Here is a 21,695-nt window from a genome sequence, read left to right as displayed (position 1 = left end):
ACAGGACACACACAGAAGCGACCGAGGACTTCCACTTCTGAGGGTTGTCCTACATTTCAGTTATGAAAAATGTATATTCGACATTTAATGGAAATAGGAAAAAAAAAAGAAAAAGAAAAAAGGGTTAAAAAGGCATTGACAAAAGTTCTTCAGTTAACCATTGCGTGACGTGCAAAAGTGTGTGTGTGGTTTGTTAAAGAGAGATGGCAGCAAGTGCGGAAGAGATGGGAAGAGAGAGAAGCTAACGAGGGTTGAGAAATCCATAAAAGTAATAAAAGTGGTTCATATATTTTACGAGTACTTGTATTATGCTCATGTTCTATAAGCAATTTCAATATCAATTTATTGCCACCACATTTCCACTCGTAGTTATCGATTAGAGCGATTATTCACGAATCGATAAACAAGCGAAAAGCTCGATAGTAAAGTTATTGATAGTAATCGATAGTCTCGATTGCATTAATGATGTATCGTTTAGCAAGAAATAAACAATAATAGTGAGCAACTTTTATTGTCAGTCTATTTGCTGATGTTGTTATCGATAGTTTGTGAACGCGATAATCAATTGATAAGTTCAATAGTGTGAATATCAATCGATAGTGTATTTAAGCAAAAACTACACATAATTGCGAAGCCTATAGCCTATTATTTATTGTTAATTATTATTTGACATAAAGCAATATTTGAGAACACAGACTCGATAAATTGAAATACACTGAAAGTTAGCGGAAGTTTCTCACGCAAAGATGAGCAGAGCAGAAGAGGCAGGCATTGGAGGACCACACACAACAATCGAACATTCATTAAAAAGTCCTTCAGTAAAGCTTCAGGTTACAATAATTTCAACCACGACAAATTTATCCCTACACCGGAAATGCTTGAGTGGACCGAATGAAGCGACAGACGACAGTAGAAAAAGAAGAGGAAATATATAACTGAGAAACTGGGTTTGGGGTGGGGAGAGCGAGAGAGAGAGAGAGAGAATCTCCCTCAAGGCAAGTCGCTGGACGGCGTCCAGCGCATTAAGCACAAAAACAAACAAACAAGAGCGACCCCCAAAGGCTGTCGTCAGTATCCTTTTCCCCCTAACACACTCACACACATACACATCTTGCTGTCAATATTAATAACAGCAGCAAGCAGGAAAGAGACGACAGACCGAGAGGGAATGAAAGAGAGAGCACAGAGAAAAAAAAACGTCAACTGCAAATAAATGGCAAATAAGTTTTTGTTTTTATTTGCAGTTCACGAAGCCACGAAGGACACTAACTTGGCCCAATCCCTCCACCTCCTCATCTTTATACTCCTCCTCCTCCTTCTGCCCCATTCCCCTCCTTTTAGCTATCAGGACATCAGCACCCCAAAACAGTTTAGTTGGCAACGCCGCTTTCGCTGTCAGCGTGCAAAAGTGCAACTTATTTACTGCTTCCGCGTCCTCTCTCTCTCTCCCTTTCTCTCCCCCTCTTTCGCTCTTCGATTCGAGGGGGGGTTAGATGAAAGCCCCAAGAACTCGGGGTAAACTCAAGAACTTACGAACCCAGATCCAAGCAACAGCAACAGCAAAACAATGGCACACAGTTCTAGTTAAGGTTTTATTCATATTGATAGCCTTGAGGAACCCCTTCGTTGACACACACCCCCTCCCCATCTCCCTCCCCCAGCACCACTGGCCCAACCTTGCCCTGTAGGTAAGTCCTAGTTTAGCGATTTTCCTTTCAAGTTTCTTTTAACTTTTGCTCTTGTATTGTTCCTTGTTCTATTGATTAGTTCGTGCAATACTTTTGCTCACATTCTCTTACAAAATTCTTTTTTCTTTTTCGTTATTAAAACTCCCGCATTTCTATTTTTCCTCAGCTTAGCTTTTTATTCCTTCGTTGTCAGTTGGCATTTTACCTTATGTTGATGCGTTCTCACTTTAAGCATTTCATTTTTGAGCTGGCAAATGCGAAATTACCTAGTTGCCAAATTCCTCACTTAAAATTAAAAATTTCAAAGACTCCTTAAGGGAAAAGGAAATGGAACAAGTCATAGAAATATAATATAAAACGAGAAACAAGTTTCTATATGATATCACATAATAATTTTGTGAGATATTCTTTAAAGACTTGTTTCAAAATACTTCCGTGGAATATCGTTTAAGGACTTGAATCCTTTGAGAACTGTTTAGAATTGAATTTTTCTTGAAATAAATCCAAATCCCAGCAAGCTAATCAAAATTATATATTTATATGTATTTACAATATACTTAATAAGTAACCCTGTTTATTAGTTTTCTCCCCTGACATAAGTATTTGCTGTCGAGGTTCCTTAGTATTTATTTTATTACACATGATATTTTATGAAATATTAGAGACTTATGTTGTTTGTGTCATATCATTGAAGATTTTTCTTATTGAAAAGTCTTTCGAATTGCCTTTTTTCTTAAAATAAAAAGAAAAATTCCTGCAGGATTGTCTGTATATATGTGTTGATAGTTCATTTGCATAACAATGTTTATTAGTTTTTATATTACTTTATCTAACATTGGATTTTGTCTTTGAGGTTTATTTGAGTATTTATTTAATAACACATCATATTACTCCTTTTTAATTATATAATGAATTATATTTAACTACTATTTCTACTTCTCCTTTCTTTTATTGTATTATTATTTGCCAATATCTCAAGTAATTTAATTTCTCAAAACAATCCAATCGGGTTTCTTAATTGCAGAGCATCAACACCAAATGCCAAACCAAAGGCAGCTAAAGACCTGGCAGCCATTTGAGTCTCAGTCTCAGTCTCATTCTCAGTCGGAGTCCTTGTCTCTGTATCAGTTGCAGTTGCAGTTGTTGTGGGCTTAAAGTGGCAAACACTTGTGCGTCGCGCCTTCTAAGTGGCACACACACATAAAGCAGAGGTGGGGGGAGAGGAGAAGAGAAGAGGGAAAGCATCGCCAAGGCGACGACAGCAAAGTCGTCCAGTGTCCTTCAGCGGCTGATGGGCGTGGCCGGCAACAGTAGCGCATGCAACAGTTAATCACTTATGTATGTGAGTGTGCAAAAGTAGATGTGTGTGAGTGTGTGTGGCAAGGTGCAACAGGGAACTACTCTTGGTGGCAAGTTCTCAGTCACAGCGACACCTTGAGAGAGTGAGAGAGAAGAGCTTGGCTTGGCCATTAAAAAACAGGTCGACATCAAGGTGTGCCCGCAACTTAAATGCATTACTCGCCACAGTTGACACACTTTTCAAATACTCTTCAAGTAATGCACAAGTGACAAATGGAATGCACAAAGATACTAACTGAATAATGTTCAGATAAGTATTCGCAATAAAAGATATAGCATTGATAGTATAGCAAACATATTTAAACTCACTCTATAAGTCACATTCATTTAGCTCTTAGAAATCTGCTGAGCAATAATATTACTTATGAAATTTTACTAAAACATATTATCTCACTCATTACTCATTTCATAATGAAGTTTTCTATAGAAGTTTTGTATATAAGAGTTTGTATATTAAAGCTGGTAAACTTATTCATATGTAGGAGGCAACAAAGCAAAGAACAATTTTGCAGTTTGAAACAAATATTGAAAGAAACAAAAAAGCTAATCTTTATATTAAAAAGATCATTCTGCCTTAAGATGACTATACTATATCATATTATGCCACTATCCTCCAGTAATTTATTGCGATATATATTCTTTGAAGCAAACATACTATATAAAGAGATGATATTTCTTTACGCAAATGTTAAGGTTTGAAGAGATATTTGAAAGATCAATATATTTGATTTGAGCAAATGTTTAAATTTGTGGAGATATTTGAAAGATGAAAATAGTGTATCTATTTTAATTATTCAATATTGTATATTACAAACTTTGTATATTAATTAAAAGCAAGAAAGCCATAGTCGAGTGTGCTCGTTAAGAGTAAGACACTCGGTATTATTCTTAAAATATACCTAGTTAATATACCGAAAAATACTCAAATATACCAAAGGCATTTTTCCGGAATATCAACATACTATCTATTACATTCCGCATGTGTTCATACCTAATTAATAAACGGGAAAAAATACTCAATTATACTGAAACCTTTTTTATGGCATCAATATACTGTTAGATTACAAATATACCATATAGTGACAAATATAGCAGATTGTGGGCCAAAGCAGCAATTGAGATTCGATTGCAGTAGCAATTAAAAATGATTTATATTTTGTAAAGATCTTTCTTATAGGAACTATATAACATAGTCATTCTATCCAACTGTTAACGATGTTTATCTTCTTATAATGAATAACAAATTAACGGAGAAATAAATGGTTAGTTTTTAAGAGATAGTATATGTTAATACTATGTGATATAGTCAGCCTAATCTTCTGTTTTTGATATCTACCTTCTAAAGACAGGCCTCTAACCAGCTACATCAAAGTAGCTTCAAAGCTGACAGACCAATGTGCATGGCAGCAAGCAGACAGATAGATAGAGAGACAGATATATAGTTGGAATGGGGTTAACAAAGCAGTCAAGCATACATATGGTTCATGAATCACTGTCGACATCAAGCTCTAGCATATTCAAATGGATGGCAACTGCAACACGATTAGCCAAACGAATGATTCATTAACAAATTCAAACAACGAGTATTACAAATAGTCGAGTGTGTGTTGTATTCATTGGCTTTATTCGTGGCATATTCACAGTGCTAATTCGCAGCATTCACTCTATTCATAATAGATGAGACACGAGTGTCCGTCTCTCTGTGTTTGTGTGTGTGTGAGTGAGTGTGTGTTTTCGAATTGGAAGAAGTCCATTCCACTTTACATAACACATCAAACTGAATTCATGATTCATGTGCAATTTCTAGTTCAAATAACCAAACCCACGACGAAAATCCCTTTTTGGGGCCAAACGCCACGCCCAGACCAATAACCAATAGACATCGAGACATCAAGACTGCTCGACTCCTTTCGGTTTCCCTCCCTAGACTTCTTGCCCCCTTCTTTGTGTGGCACACACTTAAACTATTGACCTACACACCTAATTGATATGCCGCACGTAGAGTCAACAATCAAAAGGCAAACCAAACCGGACAGCAGACGAAAGGAGAGAGAGAGAGAGATAGGGGGGGAAAGAAATCTCTAGAGGATTGCCAGTTTTTATGTCGAAATTATACATTTTATTATGTCATTTTAATGCGACACACACACAAACTTGGAGAGCGAGAATGTAAACTAAACAGACAGTTTCCCATTCCCATTCGCATTCCCTCTTTCCCTCTCTCCAGCATAGATCATAAATCAGCAACAGTTTTGAAAGGATGTAAAGCAGGCTGAAGGCAGGAGTGAAATCAGAGGAAAGCGTGCAAAACTTTTCCTGCGCGCAAGTTTTATGACTCTGTCAGAAATGCTAAGGATACTTCAGACTGCCACCCAGAAGAGAATGTTTCTCCTTTGCTCAGTCGGGCATATATAATTTTCATACCTTATAAAATCGCGCAACACAGAACAGACACAACACAACACACTGTGATTCGTTTAGATTCTTTTTTGTTGTGCCAAAAAAGAATAAAAGACAGAAAAGGAAAAGGATTTTTTTTTGGGCAGCCATGACAGATGTTTCTGCGCCCACTTGAGGGATGCAAATGAAAGAGATGGCACTACAGAATGCGCTCTCCAACAAAGACAGAGAGAGTGAGCGAAAGAAAAGAGAGAGCCAGACTGCCTGCCAAATTGTTTTATGCGTCCGTCCATCGATAAAGTAAATCACTTCCCTTAACATTTATACGTGCTTTTGACACCCGGTAGCCAAGGAAAATAAAGGTATTCCAGACTGTATATAAAGTATATAATTTCCGGAATTAAGAACTAAGTAGATCTCAGAAACATTAAAGAGTATTAAGAAAATAACTTTAAAATTAATTCAGATAAGTATTTTGCAACTTTTCAACATTTTATCGGGTATCTTACAGTCAACCACTTTTAATTACACATTTCTTATTGTGTATTTTTTTGTTTGGTGCTGTTCTTCGGTATTTTTCCTCTTGTGAGGGGTTCACATTCGCATTCAACTTGTTTGCCTTTTGTATACGTTCCGTTAAGCTTCCCCTTGGCTTAATGATGAGCGACCCAATGATAGCGACAATTATTGGACATGTGTCGCAGCACGGGGGAAGTTTCACTGACGCATGGGAAAATGGGAAATGGGAAAACAGGAAAAGCTGTGTGGCAATGGCAACTGCTGAAAGAGCTAATTAAACATTTACTGATTGCAGATGAGCTTTATTAACCTTTAATCTATGAATATTTCGAATTATTATTCTGGCAAGTATTTAAGGTAAAAATCTTGCCAATTTTCAATTAGATGGAGCTTTAATTTACTGATGAGCTTTAATAACCTTTAATCTATCAATAATGGTAGGAACAAAATTCTTATGTGCTTTCAATTAGATGGAAGTTCAATTTATTGATAGCGGATATTCTTATTTCAAAAGAGAAAATACTGGAGATTCATTTAAGTGTTATTAAAACTGAAAGTTGTGTGAAAAGTTTGGTATAAGTTACCACAAAATACTTAAAAAGCATATCTAAACTTTAAGAAGCTTTATCAAAAGCTCAAAACACATTTAAAATTGTACAAAATTTGAGAAGATCGCTCCAAATTACTTTTTAACTTTGTCATAACTGTGTTGTTTAAGTATTACTTCTAAATAATACAGATTATCCACTTAACATAAGTAACAAATAAAATTTAAAAGCGCATGCACACTTTTAGAAGCTTTAACAAAGCTTAAATCCCAATCGTATGAAGATTTGTGAAGATTTCATCAAATCACTTGTTAACTTTGTCATAACTGTGTTGTTTAGGTATTACTTTAAAATAATACAGATTATCCTAAGTAATACAGATTAGCCTACGTCACAAATAAACTTTAAAAGCGTATGCAAACTTTTAGAAGCTTTTTAGCATACATAGCTCAAAGCACATTTCAAATTGAACAAATTTTGAGACGATTGCTTCAAATTACTTTTTAACTTTGTCATAACTGTGTTGTTAAGGTACTACTTTAACATAATACAGATTATAAACGTAATAAATCCATGATTTCGGTTAATTGTGAAATTATTTCCCTGAACTTTAAAAGCTTTTAAGCAATTAGTTGGCTTTCTTTGTACATAATTAATGAGAACAGGTAATTAAGTCGGCACTTTGATTGGAGGAAAAGACACTTCTACATTCTTGGCTTAACGAGGGAATCAATTTAAACGAAAAATAAGCTAATCATCGAGTTGTGTGAACATCATCATAATGAATGAAAGGTCATTGGAAATGAAATTTAGATGGCGAATCGCTATAGCAATATACCATTTATCATTAGGGGCCCTTTCGGTTCCCTAGAGGGGCCTCTGCATATAATGAAAATGAAAAGGCAGCTTGCAGCACTTGCACTCACTTAACTATTCATAACTGACACAAGCACACGCACACTAACTCATAGTCACACACATTCACACACTGACAAATTTAAATAATTCAACGAAAGAAATTCGCTTTTTAGCCATGACAACAGAGGGTCGAAAGCGACTAGGTGAGAGAGGTGGAAATAAAAGAGAGAGAGAGGATGAGTAAAGCCACAAAAACCAGAAACTTGCAGTCGTCTATGTGTCTGTGTCTGGTTGAGTGTGTGTGTGTGTGTGTGTTCAGCCAGGACACGGCAAGGGCACAAAAACGGAGTAAACGAGAAAGGGAGCGACAGAGAGGGAAAAGCGACAGCATTGAGTGGCGGAATGTCGGATGGAGATTTGCGGCCAACTCGCGCGTTAGACACACATTAAAATTGCAATTTTAGAAAAATTAAAATTTTATCTGCGCATTTTCAATTTGCACACAAAGAAAATATATCGCTAATGCTTTTACAGCTTTAAATAAGCATATTGCAACGAGTTGTTGTTGGTTTAAAGCATCTTTTAAGAGAAGTTTATATAAATATCAAAATAAGACTAAATGTAAATATGATTTGTGTTACTAAAAGTGATAAAAAATACACTTGTTTAGCTTAGAAAAATGTATTGAAATTGTTTGTGTCTTAAAGAATTATTCTTTATTAATGGTTAATTTAAATTTTCTTATATATTTAGTATAATTTTATTGATGAATGATATTATTATTTGAATTGATATTCCATATGTAGTTAGAAGTAAAATTAATTACTTTGCTTAGCTTGGATATTTTTCAAAATTTTTGTTTTTTAATAATACAAATGTGTTAATATACCTTAGCTTTACAAATATGTACTTTCTTTAAATGACTTTATTTAAACTTGTTGAAATTTAAGATCTAAAATGTTGTCATAAATATTCTGTAACCATTTTAATTTCCTTTGTAAATAAATAAAATACTTTATTTTAAAGAATATTTTCCTTTGAGGACTTTAGCAAAACTTCTTTAAGTTTGAGATCTAAAATGTTGTAATAAATATTCTGTAACAAATTTGATTTCGTTTTTACAGCATAGGCAAATATATTACAATTGTGATTGATCAAATAAAAAAAAAAAAAGATAAAAAAAACATGATATTTCTGCTTAATAAAAATGTGCTCAAAGTGTGCAATAATTCAAATCGAGCTCGTAACTGAGAAATTCTCTCACTCGGTATCTGAATTTTCCAAATAACTAATTCAGTTTTATGGGGCGCGAGCGAGCAGAAAATGCCGTTCGTCTCTTTGCAGCAGCTTGTTGATTATGAAAGAAAAACAAACAAACAAACAGACGAACGAACAAACAAGCAAAAGTTTTTACAAATGAAAATATCTAATGAAACTGGTTGAGCTCGTCAAATTAGGTATGCAGGTTTATACGGTTGTTAACTGCGCCGACAACCCACAGCACAGAGGGTAATAAGCATGAGAGTATTAGGGAAGTTGGGGGGGTGAGAGAAGATTTCAGTCAGAGACAGAGAGTCAAATTGAGAAGTTGCGAGTTTGAGTTTTTCGGCCCTCAAGAAATGGACGTTGTTGGAGCGCAGCAAAGAAATCTGTTATGGTTAAACTTTTAGCGCACAGTAAAACTTTTCGACAAATTGCAGCGAAGACTGCACACAATGCTTAAAGTGAAGTAGAGTGGAGAGTGGAGAGTTGGGAGTGGGGAGTAGAGAGAGTGAGGGGAATGAAACAGTGCGTGGCGACGACGACGACAACGCCGGCTAAAATCTACTATAAACTCGTACGTAAAGTAGAAAGAAAGAAGAGAAAAAAAACTTTTAGATTTTTCTACTTTGGTCAAGGTGGCCACACTAAATTGTAGCGGCAAGAGGAGAGAGAGAGAGCGGGAGCGAGTTAAAAAACCGCAAACTTGACAGCACATATTCCTCCCTCCGTCCCTCTCTCACTTTGGTTCCATCTGTTATCTTCATACTCTAGTTGCTTTTGCTGCTTTTGCTCTGTTTATTGTATGGCGCTAAAAGCAACTGGGGAGCATTTGGTAGTGCTGTCTCACTCACTCCATTTCAGGCGGCATTGCAAAGTCGTAATGTGGGCGTGCAATTTTCAATTATACATTTTAGTGGTCGCCGCAGCTCATTGATAGCCCAACAAGAAGAAGGAGAGGAAGAAGAAGACAGTGATGAAGAAGCAGAGCAAGAAAAGAAGCGACAGCGAAATAGAGAAGCACAGGCGAAAATAATATAAAGAATATAAAAAGGGTTGAAATGAGAAAAGTTTTATACTCGGAACCCACCAAAAGCAGCAAATGGAAAGAAAACTTGTGTCTGCGAATTTCCGCATCATTTTCCCATGTTCATGTGTGTGTGTGTGTGTATGTGTGAGTATGTGTGAGTAATGTGGCATTAGGGAAAAGCAGCTTGTCTTGTTTATATTGAATATCTTTTGCGTATTACAAAACTGCTCGGGGAATATGCTGAGCTTATTTTCATTTGGAAACGATGACAAACCTATTAAAACCCTATTTCAAATAAACGATCTTTTTATATAGTCCAGAACTATAATTAACTAAACACTTAATAGACTAATTTATAAACTGATTTTCATTCAAGACAACATGAATCTCAAACATTGGAATATTTGGGGAAACGATGAGAAAACTGTTCAAGATTTACATTGAGGAAAATAATACCGCCAATTTTGAAAATAACAACCGCAAATGTGAACAGACAAATATTATTTTCCAAAGTAAGAAATTCAAATTCACACCTAAAATAGACAACCAATATCTTCTTTCACAAAATTTACTAATTATCCCAGTATAGATTATAAATAGAAACTATACGAGCATCTTAAGTATTAACATAACATCATAACATAAAGTATTTTGACACTACGAAAAGAAAGAATCCCAGGGGATGTTTTAAAAGCTCTTCGCCTCAGCTGCAATCTTATTCATTAAAATTCATTTGTTGATTGTTAAAAATAAATGTCTTATCTTTCCAAACAAGATAAGTGTTTAGAGCTATAAAAAACTTGATTAAAATTTCAGTTGTTTTTACCATTCCCATACCGAAAGTTTACTAAACAGATCTCGAAAAGAAGTTAACATTTAAAATGTATTAAAACAGATCATATACGAAAAGCAAAACAGTAGTAATATTGTATTTAATACTTCACTGTATGATTAAATAACACTTTGTTATCATTCTATAACAATTCAAATTTTGAAAAAAAGCGAGAAAATCAATTTACACAACGATGATATTACGATTTCATGCCTTTTAAATTGTGTTTTTTTTTTAAGGAAATTCCCCGTCAATCATTTAAGAAAAACCCCTTGATTTTAAAGGTTTTCCCCCTTATCGATAAATCGTTAGAGGATATTGGTATGGAAGGTAGTATTATATATATAATATATAGTATATAGTATGGTATATTATAGTATATAGTAATTGTGAATGTAAACTTACCGTGGTTTCGTTAGTTTTTTCATATGAATATCCATGTCCCGTTGCTGCTGACGTTGTGGTTGTTGTCGTTTGCTGTTGCTGCTGTTGACGCGATTGTTGTTGTTGTTGTTGTTGCTGGTATTTCCCCTACATTAGAACCTTGGTTGGCTGGTGACGAAAGGTGGTGGTGGTGGTGGTGGGGGGAAGGTTAATCCAACGTTAATAATTGTGCAACAACAACAACTCCTGAGATATTGAGAGCGATTGGCGATTGGCGACGCCGTTGCTCTCTGTAGCTTTAAACACTTGTTGTTGTTGCTGTTGTTGTTGAAATAGTTGTTGTTGATTTTGTGCTGCTCTTGTTGAGAAGAGGTTAAAGTTGGCGATGGCTTTTGAGCACCGCATGAGTTGTGGTTGCTGTTGTTGTTGTTGTTGTTGTTGTTTGTTTTTGGTGTTACTTTTCCTCTTGTTTTTATTATTGGCAGGTTGCTGGCGTTGGTGTTGATGTTGTTGTTGTTGTTGTTGCTGTGTTGGTTTAGTTAACATTTAACAATTATAAGTTTAATAATTTTTGTATGAGTAATATTGCTCGATTTACAGTGTTGATTGAGGTTGATTTTGTTGTTATTTTACATTGTTGTTGGTGTGTTTTTCATGTTATTATTGTTGTTGTTGTTGTTGTTCTTATGGGGAAATTGATATTTGTTGTTGTTCTTGTTGTTGTCGTTGTTACTTAAGCACTTTGGGCGCATAGAAAAATTGTTGTTGTTTAATTTTAGAATATGCACTTGCTAATATTTTTTATATCTAATTTAATATATATTCTTATTTTGTTTAAAGTAAATTTGCTAAAGTAATTGCGGTGAATTTTGTTTTATGTTTTTTTCTTTATAGTTGTTAGCAAGCTGATAATAATTATAATTATTTAGTTGTTGTTCGTTGTTATATGAAATATATGCGTGTATATATAGTTGGTGTATATACGATTTGGAATTAATATTAATTAATGTATTAGTTAAAGATTTGATTGCATCGTTTAACGCACTTTTCGCATTATCGAAATTTTTGCATTTTGTCCAAGTGCTACAATATTTGCATGTAAGTAATGATGTAATGATGTATGCATGTATATATAACGATATATTGTATATATATATATATAATAGTATAATAACTATTGGAAGGCGTACTTTTTATAGGCTTTATAAGTTTGCTGCTCATAAAATGTTATGCGTTTTGTTAGGTTGTTTTTGTTTTTGTTAAAGCTAATGGCTACGATGTTTTCAATAATTATATATATATGTATATTATTCTATTATTTTATTTATACATTTTTTTTGTTTTGTGTTTTGCTCGGCTTTCTTGTTGTATTATTTATTGCTTGTTTTGTTGAGGCGCTTTTAATTATGATTTATTATTAAGTTTTCGTTTTGTTTTGTGTTTTTCTGGGCTGTAAAGTGAAATTGCATTATTAAAAAAGATGATCACGATGATAATGCACCCAATAATATCAACAACATAAATGTATTTGTCTGTGTATGTGCTTATTTTCTTTTGTGTGTGACCAGATACTCGAAAAGTTTGAGATACACGAAAAATATTTAACAACAACAAGTACAACAATCATTACAAAGAATACGATATTTTATAGTGTCATCCTTCTCTATCCATAACGCTCTCTAACGAAAAGTTTACATAAGTAATAACAACAACATCAACATTAGCAACAACAACAACAACACACACACACACAAGGATATTTAAGGGCTCTCTCACTGTCAGTTTGACCTCTCTCTCGGCTCAAATTCTCTCTCATGCACTCTCCCTCTCTCACTCTTTGCTTAACAGCTGTTGATCGCTATTGCATTGAGCAGCGTTGCCAACCACATTTGTAAGCAAGGCACGAGTTGTGTTGCCAACGCTCTCGTAGCTTGTATCAGCAGCTGCGACTTTGGATGCGTTGTTGATGGAAAAACAGCAGGTGTTAAATAAAAATCAAAAAATGTACTTCACAGCAAGAACAACAACAACAGCAAGATGAGCACAAGTCAAACGACACAACGTGTAATGATTTCATATGTACATAAATACTCATACAGTCACATGGCCTCAGCATACGCTAAATTCTTATGTATTTATGCTTGTCTGTGGTTGTGTGTGTGTGAGAGAGCATACAAAATTGCCTGCGCTGTTATTGTTGTTGTTTTTGTAGCATTTCATTCATTATGTTATGCACAGTTGTTGTTGTTGCTGCTGCTGATGTTATAGGCAAACTCAACCCAAAGGGCAACGCACGCATACCCGTTTTTTGTGCTTGACGCCGCTGCCTAACAGCAGCAACAACAACAGCAATAAGAGTGTCTTGGCGGCAGTTCCGTTACGTGCGAGCGAGAGCGTACGAGAGAGTACGTTTGAAAAATTTTACAAAAAAAAAAGACAACTTTGAAGTCAATGCGCATTTCACTTTTTCTATAACGTTATTTTTTTGTCTTTGCGAAAGCGAAATTTAGTGTGTTTTATACTGTTGTAGCTGCTGCTGTGGCTGTTGTTTTTGCTATTTGCTTTAATTAATTATTTGCATAACATTTGCAAAAGGCGCTGTTAGAGTCTGAGCGAGTAAGCGAGAGAGCGAGCGAGAGCGATAATAATAAAAATAATTCGCACTGTGCATGTATTTGTATTTCAAGTATATGGATGCGTGTACGTGTGTGTGTATGCGTGTTTAGTTGGCCCGTTGGTCAACAGGGGGCGGCAGGCGGCAGCGACGGTAACGCGGCGTTGCTCTACTTGCGACTGCGACGACGGCGACTGCGACGGCAACAGAGTAATTGTGACGCGTTTTGTTTTTATTGCTTTGTCATAAATAATTAATAAATACAACTTACGTATTACACATACATATACATTATATATATGCATAACAATATATATTTGAATTTTGCTTTTGCTTTTACATTTGAATTTGCTTTTCACATTTGATTTGATTTTCTTTTTTTGCTCTTTGCTTGCACTTTATTGCACTTCTTTTAACACACACTTTGATTTATTCAATAATTTCTATTTCATATTTATTTATTATTATTATTTAGCATGGCGTTTTAGATTCGACGGGCGCGTGTACAGATGGATGAGAAAAAAATTTCACGATTTGTCGCTATTCGCTTTTTCCATACACATCTTATGCGGCGCGACGTCGTTCTGTTACTGTTGGAACAACAAAAAACAAAACTGTTAACACTGGCGCCAAACTGCTAACCGGGTATGTTAAATGTGCTTAGCGGAGAGCAATGTTCGACTCAAATTGTGCATGTTAAGGCACTGTTAATTAACAGGTGGCGCTCACGCTCTGCAAAGTTCGCCTTGGGAAAGTGCGAGAGACAAAACTTGAGAGAGAGCGCCAGCAAAATATCTTACGATGAGTTAAAGGCGCACACACAAACATTGCTGATGCACTGCGTTTTGCGAAGATCATTAAAAAAAAGTATTTAGTTCAATTGTTCAAAAATTGTATCGAAAATGTATTGTTGTACGACAACAACAACATATGTTTGCTACGTTTTTGCCGCGCATTCCGTTTTGTGCGCTCTTTCGCTCGCGGCGACAATAAAAATTGTGAATGAATGTTTGAGAGCAAAAAACAGAGTAAAGAGAGCAAGCGAGAGAGAGCGCGCCTGACGTTTTCGCCTGTTGTTTGTTGTTACTTTTGCCTGGTGTGCGTGTGTGTCTGCATGCGTGTGTTTGTTGTTGCTAGTTAATGTTAGTGTTGCCAATGCATTGGAATTTGAAACCGTGCGAATAACGACAACAACATCAAAATGCTATTGGTTTTGTTTGTTTGACTTTATGAAATGTGTTATTGTATTAAATGCTCGTTTAGATAAATACTAATAATTGTTATGGGGGATCACCAACATATTAAAGATCCGTCAATTAGCACCATTACAGATTTGTTTGAAGAATTACGAATTACATAGAGAAAATACTTTGCGAGGCTCAAAGATTTAAGATGCTCATCTAGCGACCTTTGATAGACTTTGAATGAGACGCAAATTTACAACATTACGTCAGCTTTTATCGATAACAACGCTCTCAATGCTGGATGTTCGATAAGAATTTAAAAACTAACTTTATGCAGTATTTGAAAGGTGCATACAATTAAATTTTCTATTTGATAATTTTTCTGCCGATTAAAATTGTGCGAAATTTGTGCTAAAAATAAACAATTTTATAGTCGAGCATTTTTCTTTAGTTTTTATTGGCATGTCAGTTTCAAACAATTAAAAGTCTTATCAGAAATGTGTTAAGGTGTATGTGTACGTGTGTGTTGCCCAGGCGTGTTTATGTGTGAGTTGCACAGATAATAGAATAAATACATAGCAATAACAGCAAAAGCAAAAACAATTCAAGAGCAGTAGCAAAAGCAAAAATTAGTTGATTTACGTGTTTCAAACAAGAGTTTTTAGTTTTTGCACATCAAAAGTAAATTGTACAAAAACAAATCAGACTCACACACGCAGACACTTACTGAGAGCGGGAGTGTGGAGAGAGCAAGAGCGGGAGAGCGACTCAAGAGAGAGAGTGGCGGCTTGTCTGACATTTGACGTTTTGTTTGTGTGCTTTGCGCATTCACAATAAGCGCGCGAATCGCGCATAGCAAATTAAAATTTAAAAAAAAAGACAACTACAAAAATTACACTAAAAAAATGAGGCGCAATGAAATTAAGAGCGAGGCGACAACGAGACAGGGAGAGCGAGCGTGCAAAAATGTTTTGTAGCAGGAGAGAGAAGGGGCAAACTTTTGACTTACAACTCTTGTGTGTGGCATTTGTTTATAACAAAAATATATAAACTGATGTTAAGTTACTCACCTTTTTGAATTAAAATGCAAACGCATCAAAAATATTGTTGTTGTTGTCGTTGTGCGAAATAAAGAAATGTTTAAACATTATTTAACACAAATACTACTAATCAACACACACACGCACGCACACATGCAAACGTTGTGACGAGACGACGACAGCGACACACACACACACTCGCACACGCATACATTGAATGCGACATGCTGCTATTTTTTTTGGTGTGTGTGTGTTTCTCTTTCACCAGTGTTGTAGTGTTGTATAGCAGCAAATTAATTGTTGTTGTTGTGTTTAGGGCGGCTATTGCCTTGCGACTTTGTTGTTGTTGTTTTTTTTTTATGTATTACATTTTAATCAACAACAAAAGAAAAACGTACGCAAAATGCAGTCAAAGTCACTAACACAATTACACATGCTTACACATACGAACACACACGTAAACGCACACACACAAGCACGAGTGGGGCACGCATACACCAACAGCAACTAGTAAATTCTGCGACACTTACGAAAAAATATTTCTTTTTTTTGTATTTGTATTTGTATGTAGGCTATATTAAACAAATTTTTGTATTGCTAATTGCACTGCACTTGATTTACACATATCCGGCCAATTGAGGCACTTGGCTGGCACTCATTGTTTGCTTTTAATTGTAATGCGTTTTGTTTTAAATCGAATTAATATTTTAATTTTTTTGTTGCGTGTTTTGCTGTTGTGTGCAACGAGTTTTTTTTGGTACTGTGTGACCGCAGTATGGCAAAAATTCAACAGCTGTTTGCAATTACCCAAAAATCTGGTCACGCCAATTTAATAAATGTCACAAGAAATGGTCACACCACAATGCTCATCCGATAACCGATTTAGATAACACTATTGTAAACAACACTGACAGCTGCAATCCGTACAGAGCCATTTTGAGTAACGGTGCTGCTCTTAGCAAATGCATTAACAGGTAGCCTCCAATATGTAAATATTAAACAGCAACAGATGTTTTATGCTGGCCAGACTGTGCAAATCTTGCATAGAGCTGGTGAAATATATATATTTTAAATTTAAATAATGAAAATAAAAAATTAAAAGCAAAATTGGATAAGATTGCCGAAATATTTGAACCATTTAAATTAGACTGTAAATGCGAGCAGTGTTGCTGGCAATAACATTCATGTAAATCAGCTGTTAGCGGCAAAATAACACTGCGGCTGGAGTTGCAGTTGTGATAAATTCAATTAAATTGTGCAGTCAAAAAAATCAAATTTAATGCAATTACGTTGGTCTTAAATATGGTATGTATTTTAGCAATGATTGTCTATGTTTCTTGATTTATTTATTGAACTTTATTTACTTGGTCGTGTGCCATCGATTGAATAATAATGTTAACATTTGTTTTGTTTGAATTCTCAGTGTGCCAGTTGAGCTGTAATTTAAATGTGGAGAATGTTGAAAAAAACCAATTTGTTGGGTACTTTAGTAAAGTCAAAGACTGCTCTGCCATCTCGCGCTTTGCACTTAAAACGCCGTGAAGTTTACCAGGTGAGTTCCCTGAGAAATCCGCTGCCAATATAAATTAACATTACGCTACTTTACAGCAATGTTATCGCATCCTCGGTGTACATGAGAGCGCCGATCAAAATACCGTTCGTCAAGCGTATCTGGATCTGGTGAAGCGTGTCCATCCCGATGCGGACAGCGACGAAGCAAGTAGTGAACGTTTTCAACAAGTCGACGAAGCTTTCCGTGTGCTGCAAGAGAAATTCGCCAAAGGGCGACGCAACATCAGCGAGAACGATGATGAACCGTTGGAGTTTGATATCAAACACACAGCTCCACAGCATCGTCAGTATCTATCGAACGATGGCATTGGCATAGGAACTCCCTTTCAGCGTCAGAAGCAATATCAACAGGTGCGTGCCATGAAGGCTCAGGAGCGTGTCCTGGAACATCGCATCGAGAAGGCGGCGGCTGGAGAATCGGATTTGATGCAGAAGAAACCAGGAGGAGGAAGTTACTATGGCAAACATGCCATTAAAACCAAGTATGGCATTGAGCGTGTGGTCGAGGATCTTATACAGGAAGCCATGTCCAAGGGAGATTTCAATAATTTGAATGGCGCTGGCAAACCGTTGTCCACGGCTCAAATGCAGAATCCTTATTTGGATTTTACCACTCACAAACTAAACAAGATTATGCTGGACAATGGCTTCACCCCAGAATGGATAATGATGAGCCGCGATATACGCGAAGCTGTCCAAGAGCTCAAACAACAAATCCGCAAGGAACGCAGCTTCTACGGAGATTGGCCGCTAACGAACTCTGATCAACAGGCATCTTGGCAATCCTTTGCTCAACTGCATAAAGAGCAAGTTCGAGAATTGAACAAATTAATTGACAAGTACAATCTGATTGTACCCATTTTGGAGAATCAGTTCTTTCGCCAGCACCTGGATAAATTAGCCGAAAGTATCTTCAAGGAACCGAATTTACAGCGCAATCTTCCACGACCCAAGCAAAGCGTCAAATCCAAAGCTGAGGTCAAGGAGAGGAACTTCATGGTCACTTTCTTCTCCAGCATGGGATTCTGAGATGACTGCAACAATAATTGGCTGTATATGTTTGTAAACAATTGGTGATATTAGTAAATTAGATAATATAAATGACTGTTGATTTATTGTTAACACTTTGGTAAAACCAAAAAAAAACTTGTTATTCTATTAATAAATTTTAAATTCAATTCATTATTCAGCTTAGTAAACTTAATCGTTAATATATAAGTTTTATTTTACAACAGTAAATGAATAGAATTGTTAATATTTGAATTGTTATTATTAAATGGTTAGAATATTAGTTAAATTTTGAGAATTCTTTTACAACACAATTCATTAAATTAATATAATATATAATATAATTTGTGCAAGTAAATTTTGTTCGATTTTTACGAACAATTATGGTTGAAATATTTGCAGAATATTTCTTACCAACGGAACGTAAGTACTTTCTGTATTGTTGGTATGACAAAAATTTGAATATTTAAATTACTCCTTATGGAAAACATTTAAAAACATCTGTTTCTTATCTGCAATAATTCTTTCTTTGAGAAAGTGATGGTAAAATAATAAAATAATATAACACATTAATTCTTGTCATCAATACAACTAATAATACCAATTAAAATGTAATTGAATTTATTTTAAAATGTGATATTTAAAATTATTGTATTAAAAATACAGTACAATAACTATTTCTAAACAATCTCCTAAAAAAAAAAACAAAACCAAATTAACTGCAATATTTAATAAAATTCGAATTCAGATTTTTTGAGTTTTTACTTATACAATTTATAGTTAATGATTTTTATAGGGTAGAAGGGCACTATAACTTTGTGCCAGTAGAAAATGTATGTAACAGGTAGAACGAGGCCTCTCCGACCCTATGAAGTATATATATTCTTGATCAGCATCAACAGCCGAGACGATCTAGCCATGTCCGTCTGTCTGTCTGTCCGTATGAAACACTGGATCTCAGAGAATATAAGAGATAGAGCATAATTTATATCGACAACATTTGTTATGTTTGCACGTAGATCAAGTTTACAAATTTTTGCCACGCCCAATTCCGCCCCCGCAAATCATATATTTTGAATGCGGTACTACATCGATATACCAAATATACTATTTGGTAAATTTTCAATATTTTGTAGTATTTTTGGTATATTTTGAGAATAATATCGCAATATTTAGCTTTTATTCAAAATGGGTAGCGGGTATCTCACAGTCGAGCACACTCGACTGTAGCTTTCTTACTTGTATAGTTATAAGTCCGGCACTGTTCTTCCATTTGTTAATCGCATTCATCTGTCTAATAAGTGGAAAATAAATACTATAATACACTGCTTTGTGTAATTATTATTACCGAAAACAAAATTTTTTATGTATTATTAGTAGCAAACCTGCATCATTTATGTTTAAATAAGAAACGAATATGTGAAGATCATTTCATTTAAATCACATTAATATTCAAGGTTCGGCTGAAAGGATATATACAGGGTAATCATAAGTTTACTGACTTTTAAGTATTTCCACCTCTATTGAAAGCGTCTAAAGATTAAAAATTTGCTACTTCAAAGCATATAATAAATGCAATAAAAACTGATCTATTTCCATTCAAAAAATAAATCGCTGCATTAAATAGACGATCGTTTTAGTTTTCAGAACGCAATTTCTTAATGCACCAATTATATATAAATGATTACAGAATTGAGTCAAATATGGGAATTTCAGCTTTTCAGTTTATCACTTCTTCATCGCTTCTTTGGGGCGAATTAGCATCTTAACTTCTTTAAGTGAAATATAATTAATAGTGTCCCACCAACCTAGATTCCCATTTGGTACATTTAAATTACTGCATAAAAAACAACAAAAATCTATAATTATGTGTATTCTTTCAAAAATAAAAATTTGCAATATTTACCAAGTATAACAATCATTGTACCACCAGCCACTTTTACCCCAGTTTGCGCAATTGTCATCATCATATGTGTCGTTGTCGTGATCGAATGTTGTGAATTTCATGTTTTCATTGTATCTCATGCCATCATAAATAGTTCCACTGAATTTACCCAAACTCAGTGCAAATCCATTATCTTCATCAGATATTTTGAAGTCGTCATAACGAGCGTTGTACGTTCTTCCATTCTCAGCAACCAAATGTATGTAAAGTTCGAAACGCTGCAAGCTCGTGATACGATGAATTTTCTCTAATCCAAGAAAGAAATCACTTTCAAAAGAACCGAAACCTTTGCGATACGTTGCCCAATCCCTAGTGAAATTCTCATCTCCCCCAACTCGTTGTTGTATTACAATCCATCCAGGTCCAGCTAACTGACTATCGCACAAAACATTGAATAAACCTATGCCAGAGACATTGAGTTGATGAACTCCTGAATAATCTCCGAAAGGGAGACATGTTGTGGGAGTTAATTTATCAAGTTCAGATTGACTTAGCTTAGTTTCACTTTCTGTTAATTTCAATTGATACTTGTTCTGTTCTTCTCTAATGTTCTCTGATGTCGTATTTAATTTGTTGATTTCTGAACGACATAACTGAATATCTTTTTTCATGCTTTATTAATATAGATTTACTCTTCTCAAATTCCAACTCAAGAGTTTTCTGATGTTCTGTGTTATTTTTAATATTCTCACTAAATATTTTTATATTTTCATCTTTTTGAATTAATTTTGAATTAACAGATATTAATTGAACTTCACAACTTTCTAAATTGGTGGATTTATCTGTTAGTTGTTCTTTTAATTTAAGAATAATATTTTGTTGTGAATTAATTTCAGATTCAGATTTATCAACTTTATTTAGACACAATTGCAAATCGTTTTCCCCTTTGATTACTTTGTTTTTATACTCATTTAATAAATCTGCCTCCTTCATGAATGTTTCATGAATTCTTACAATTTCATGATATTTTTCCATAAGATCAGAATTTAATTCACTTATCAGCTTTTCCTTAGTTTCACTTTGTTCTAACTCATTTCTAACCTGCCTGAAGTAATCGAGCAAAGGTTTCACAGTTTTATACGTATGAAGCCGGCACTGTTCTTCTATTTTTTTGGTCTGATTCACACGTCTGATAGGAAGAAAACGTATACACTTTAAGCACTCTTTATTCTTCTTAGTATTATGTCTTTGATCTCACTTTATTTCCAGTTGTTGTAGCCAAGAAAAATATTTGAAGGACCATCAGTAAGAAAACTCCATTAAATTTTATTCTGCCCATTTTAAATGTTTCGACTGCCCGCAAACAAAATGAATTTGGAACTGAATCTCGTATTTCGTTAAAGTTATTGAAAATCTGAAGCGGATGTGGATTCCGCTCAATAGATCTGAACGAGAGAGGTCAAGTAATGATAACCTAGTGTCTGGGCCCTAGATTCTCTATCGGTAGAAGAGAT

The 21,695-nt window shown here is 34.9% G+C and overlaps 3 protein-coding genes and 1 long non-coding RNA gene across 12 annotated transcripts in view; 2 read left to right on the top strand and 2 right to left on the bottom strand.

Annotated features, from left to right (window-relative positions):
- The window catches only part of LOC133835289 (uncharacterized), a 115,162-nt gene extending 98,660 nt beyond the window's left edge, over positions 1-16,502 (bottom strand). For 3 of the 5 annotated variants that reach the window (XR_009893538.1, XR_009893539.1, XR_009893540.1), the window contains exons 1-2: positions 16,247-16,502; positions 10,900-12,328 (exon numbers count right to left, since the gene is read on the bottom strand). This is a non-coding gene — a long non-coding RNA (uncharacterized LOC133835289). The remainder of the gene's footprint in view (positions 1-10,899; positions 12,329-16,246) is intronic. The other 2 variants (XR_009893536.1, XR_009893537.1) reach the window with 1 other exon arrangement.
- The window catches only part of LOC133835255 (fibrinogen-like protein 1), a 150,125-nt gene that overhangs the window by 83,079 nt on the left and 45,351 nt on the right, over positions 1-21,695 (top strand). The gene's annotated exons all lie outside the window — the stretch shown is intronic.
- Positions 16,680-18,473, top strand: LOC133835267 (dnaJ homolog subfamily C member 28). Its single transcript, XM_062265260.1, has 3 exons — positions 16,680-17,021; positions 17,140-17,268; positions 17,325-18,473. The coding sequence occupies exons 2-3, from the start codon at positions 17,164-17,166 to the stop codon at positions 18,315-18,317; spliced, it is 1,098 nt and encodes a 365-aa protein (XP_062121244.1). The 5' UTR covers positions 16,680-17,021; positions 17,140-17,163; the 3' UTR covers positions 18,318-18,473.
- LOC133850560 (fibroleukin-like) lies at positions 19,735-20,898 on the bottom strand. The gene is made up of 2 exons (XM_062286684.1): positions 20,203-20,898; positions 19,735-20,133 (listed from the first exon to the last, which is right to left on the bottom strand). Exons 1-2 carry the CDS (start codon positions 20,850-20,852, stop codon positions 20,025-20,027), a joined length of 759 nt encoding a protein of 252 aa, XP_062142668.1. The 5' UTR covers positions 20,853-20,898; the 3' UTR covers positions 19,735-20,024.

The sequence above is a fragment of the Drosophila sulfurigaster genome, chromosome 2L, assembly GCF_023558435.1.
Source record: "Drosophila sulfurigaster albostrigata strain 15112-1811.04 chromosome 2L, ASM2355843v2, whole genome shotgun sequence".
NCBI classification, from domain to species: domain Eukaryota; kingdom Metazoa; phylum Arthropoda; class Insecta; order Diptera; family Drosophilidae; genus Drosophila; species Drosophila sulfurigaster.
Note: the sequence above shows the minus strand (reverse complement) of the source record. Positions and strands in the feature narration are given on the sequence as shown.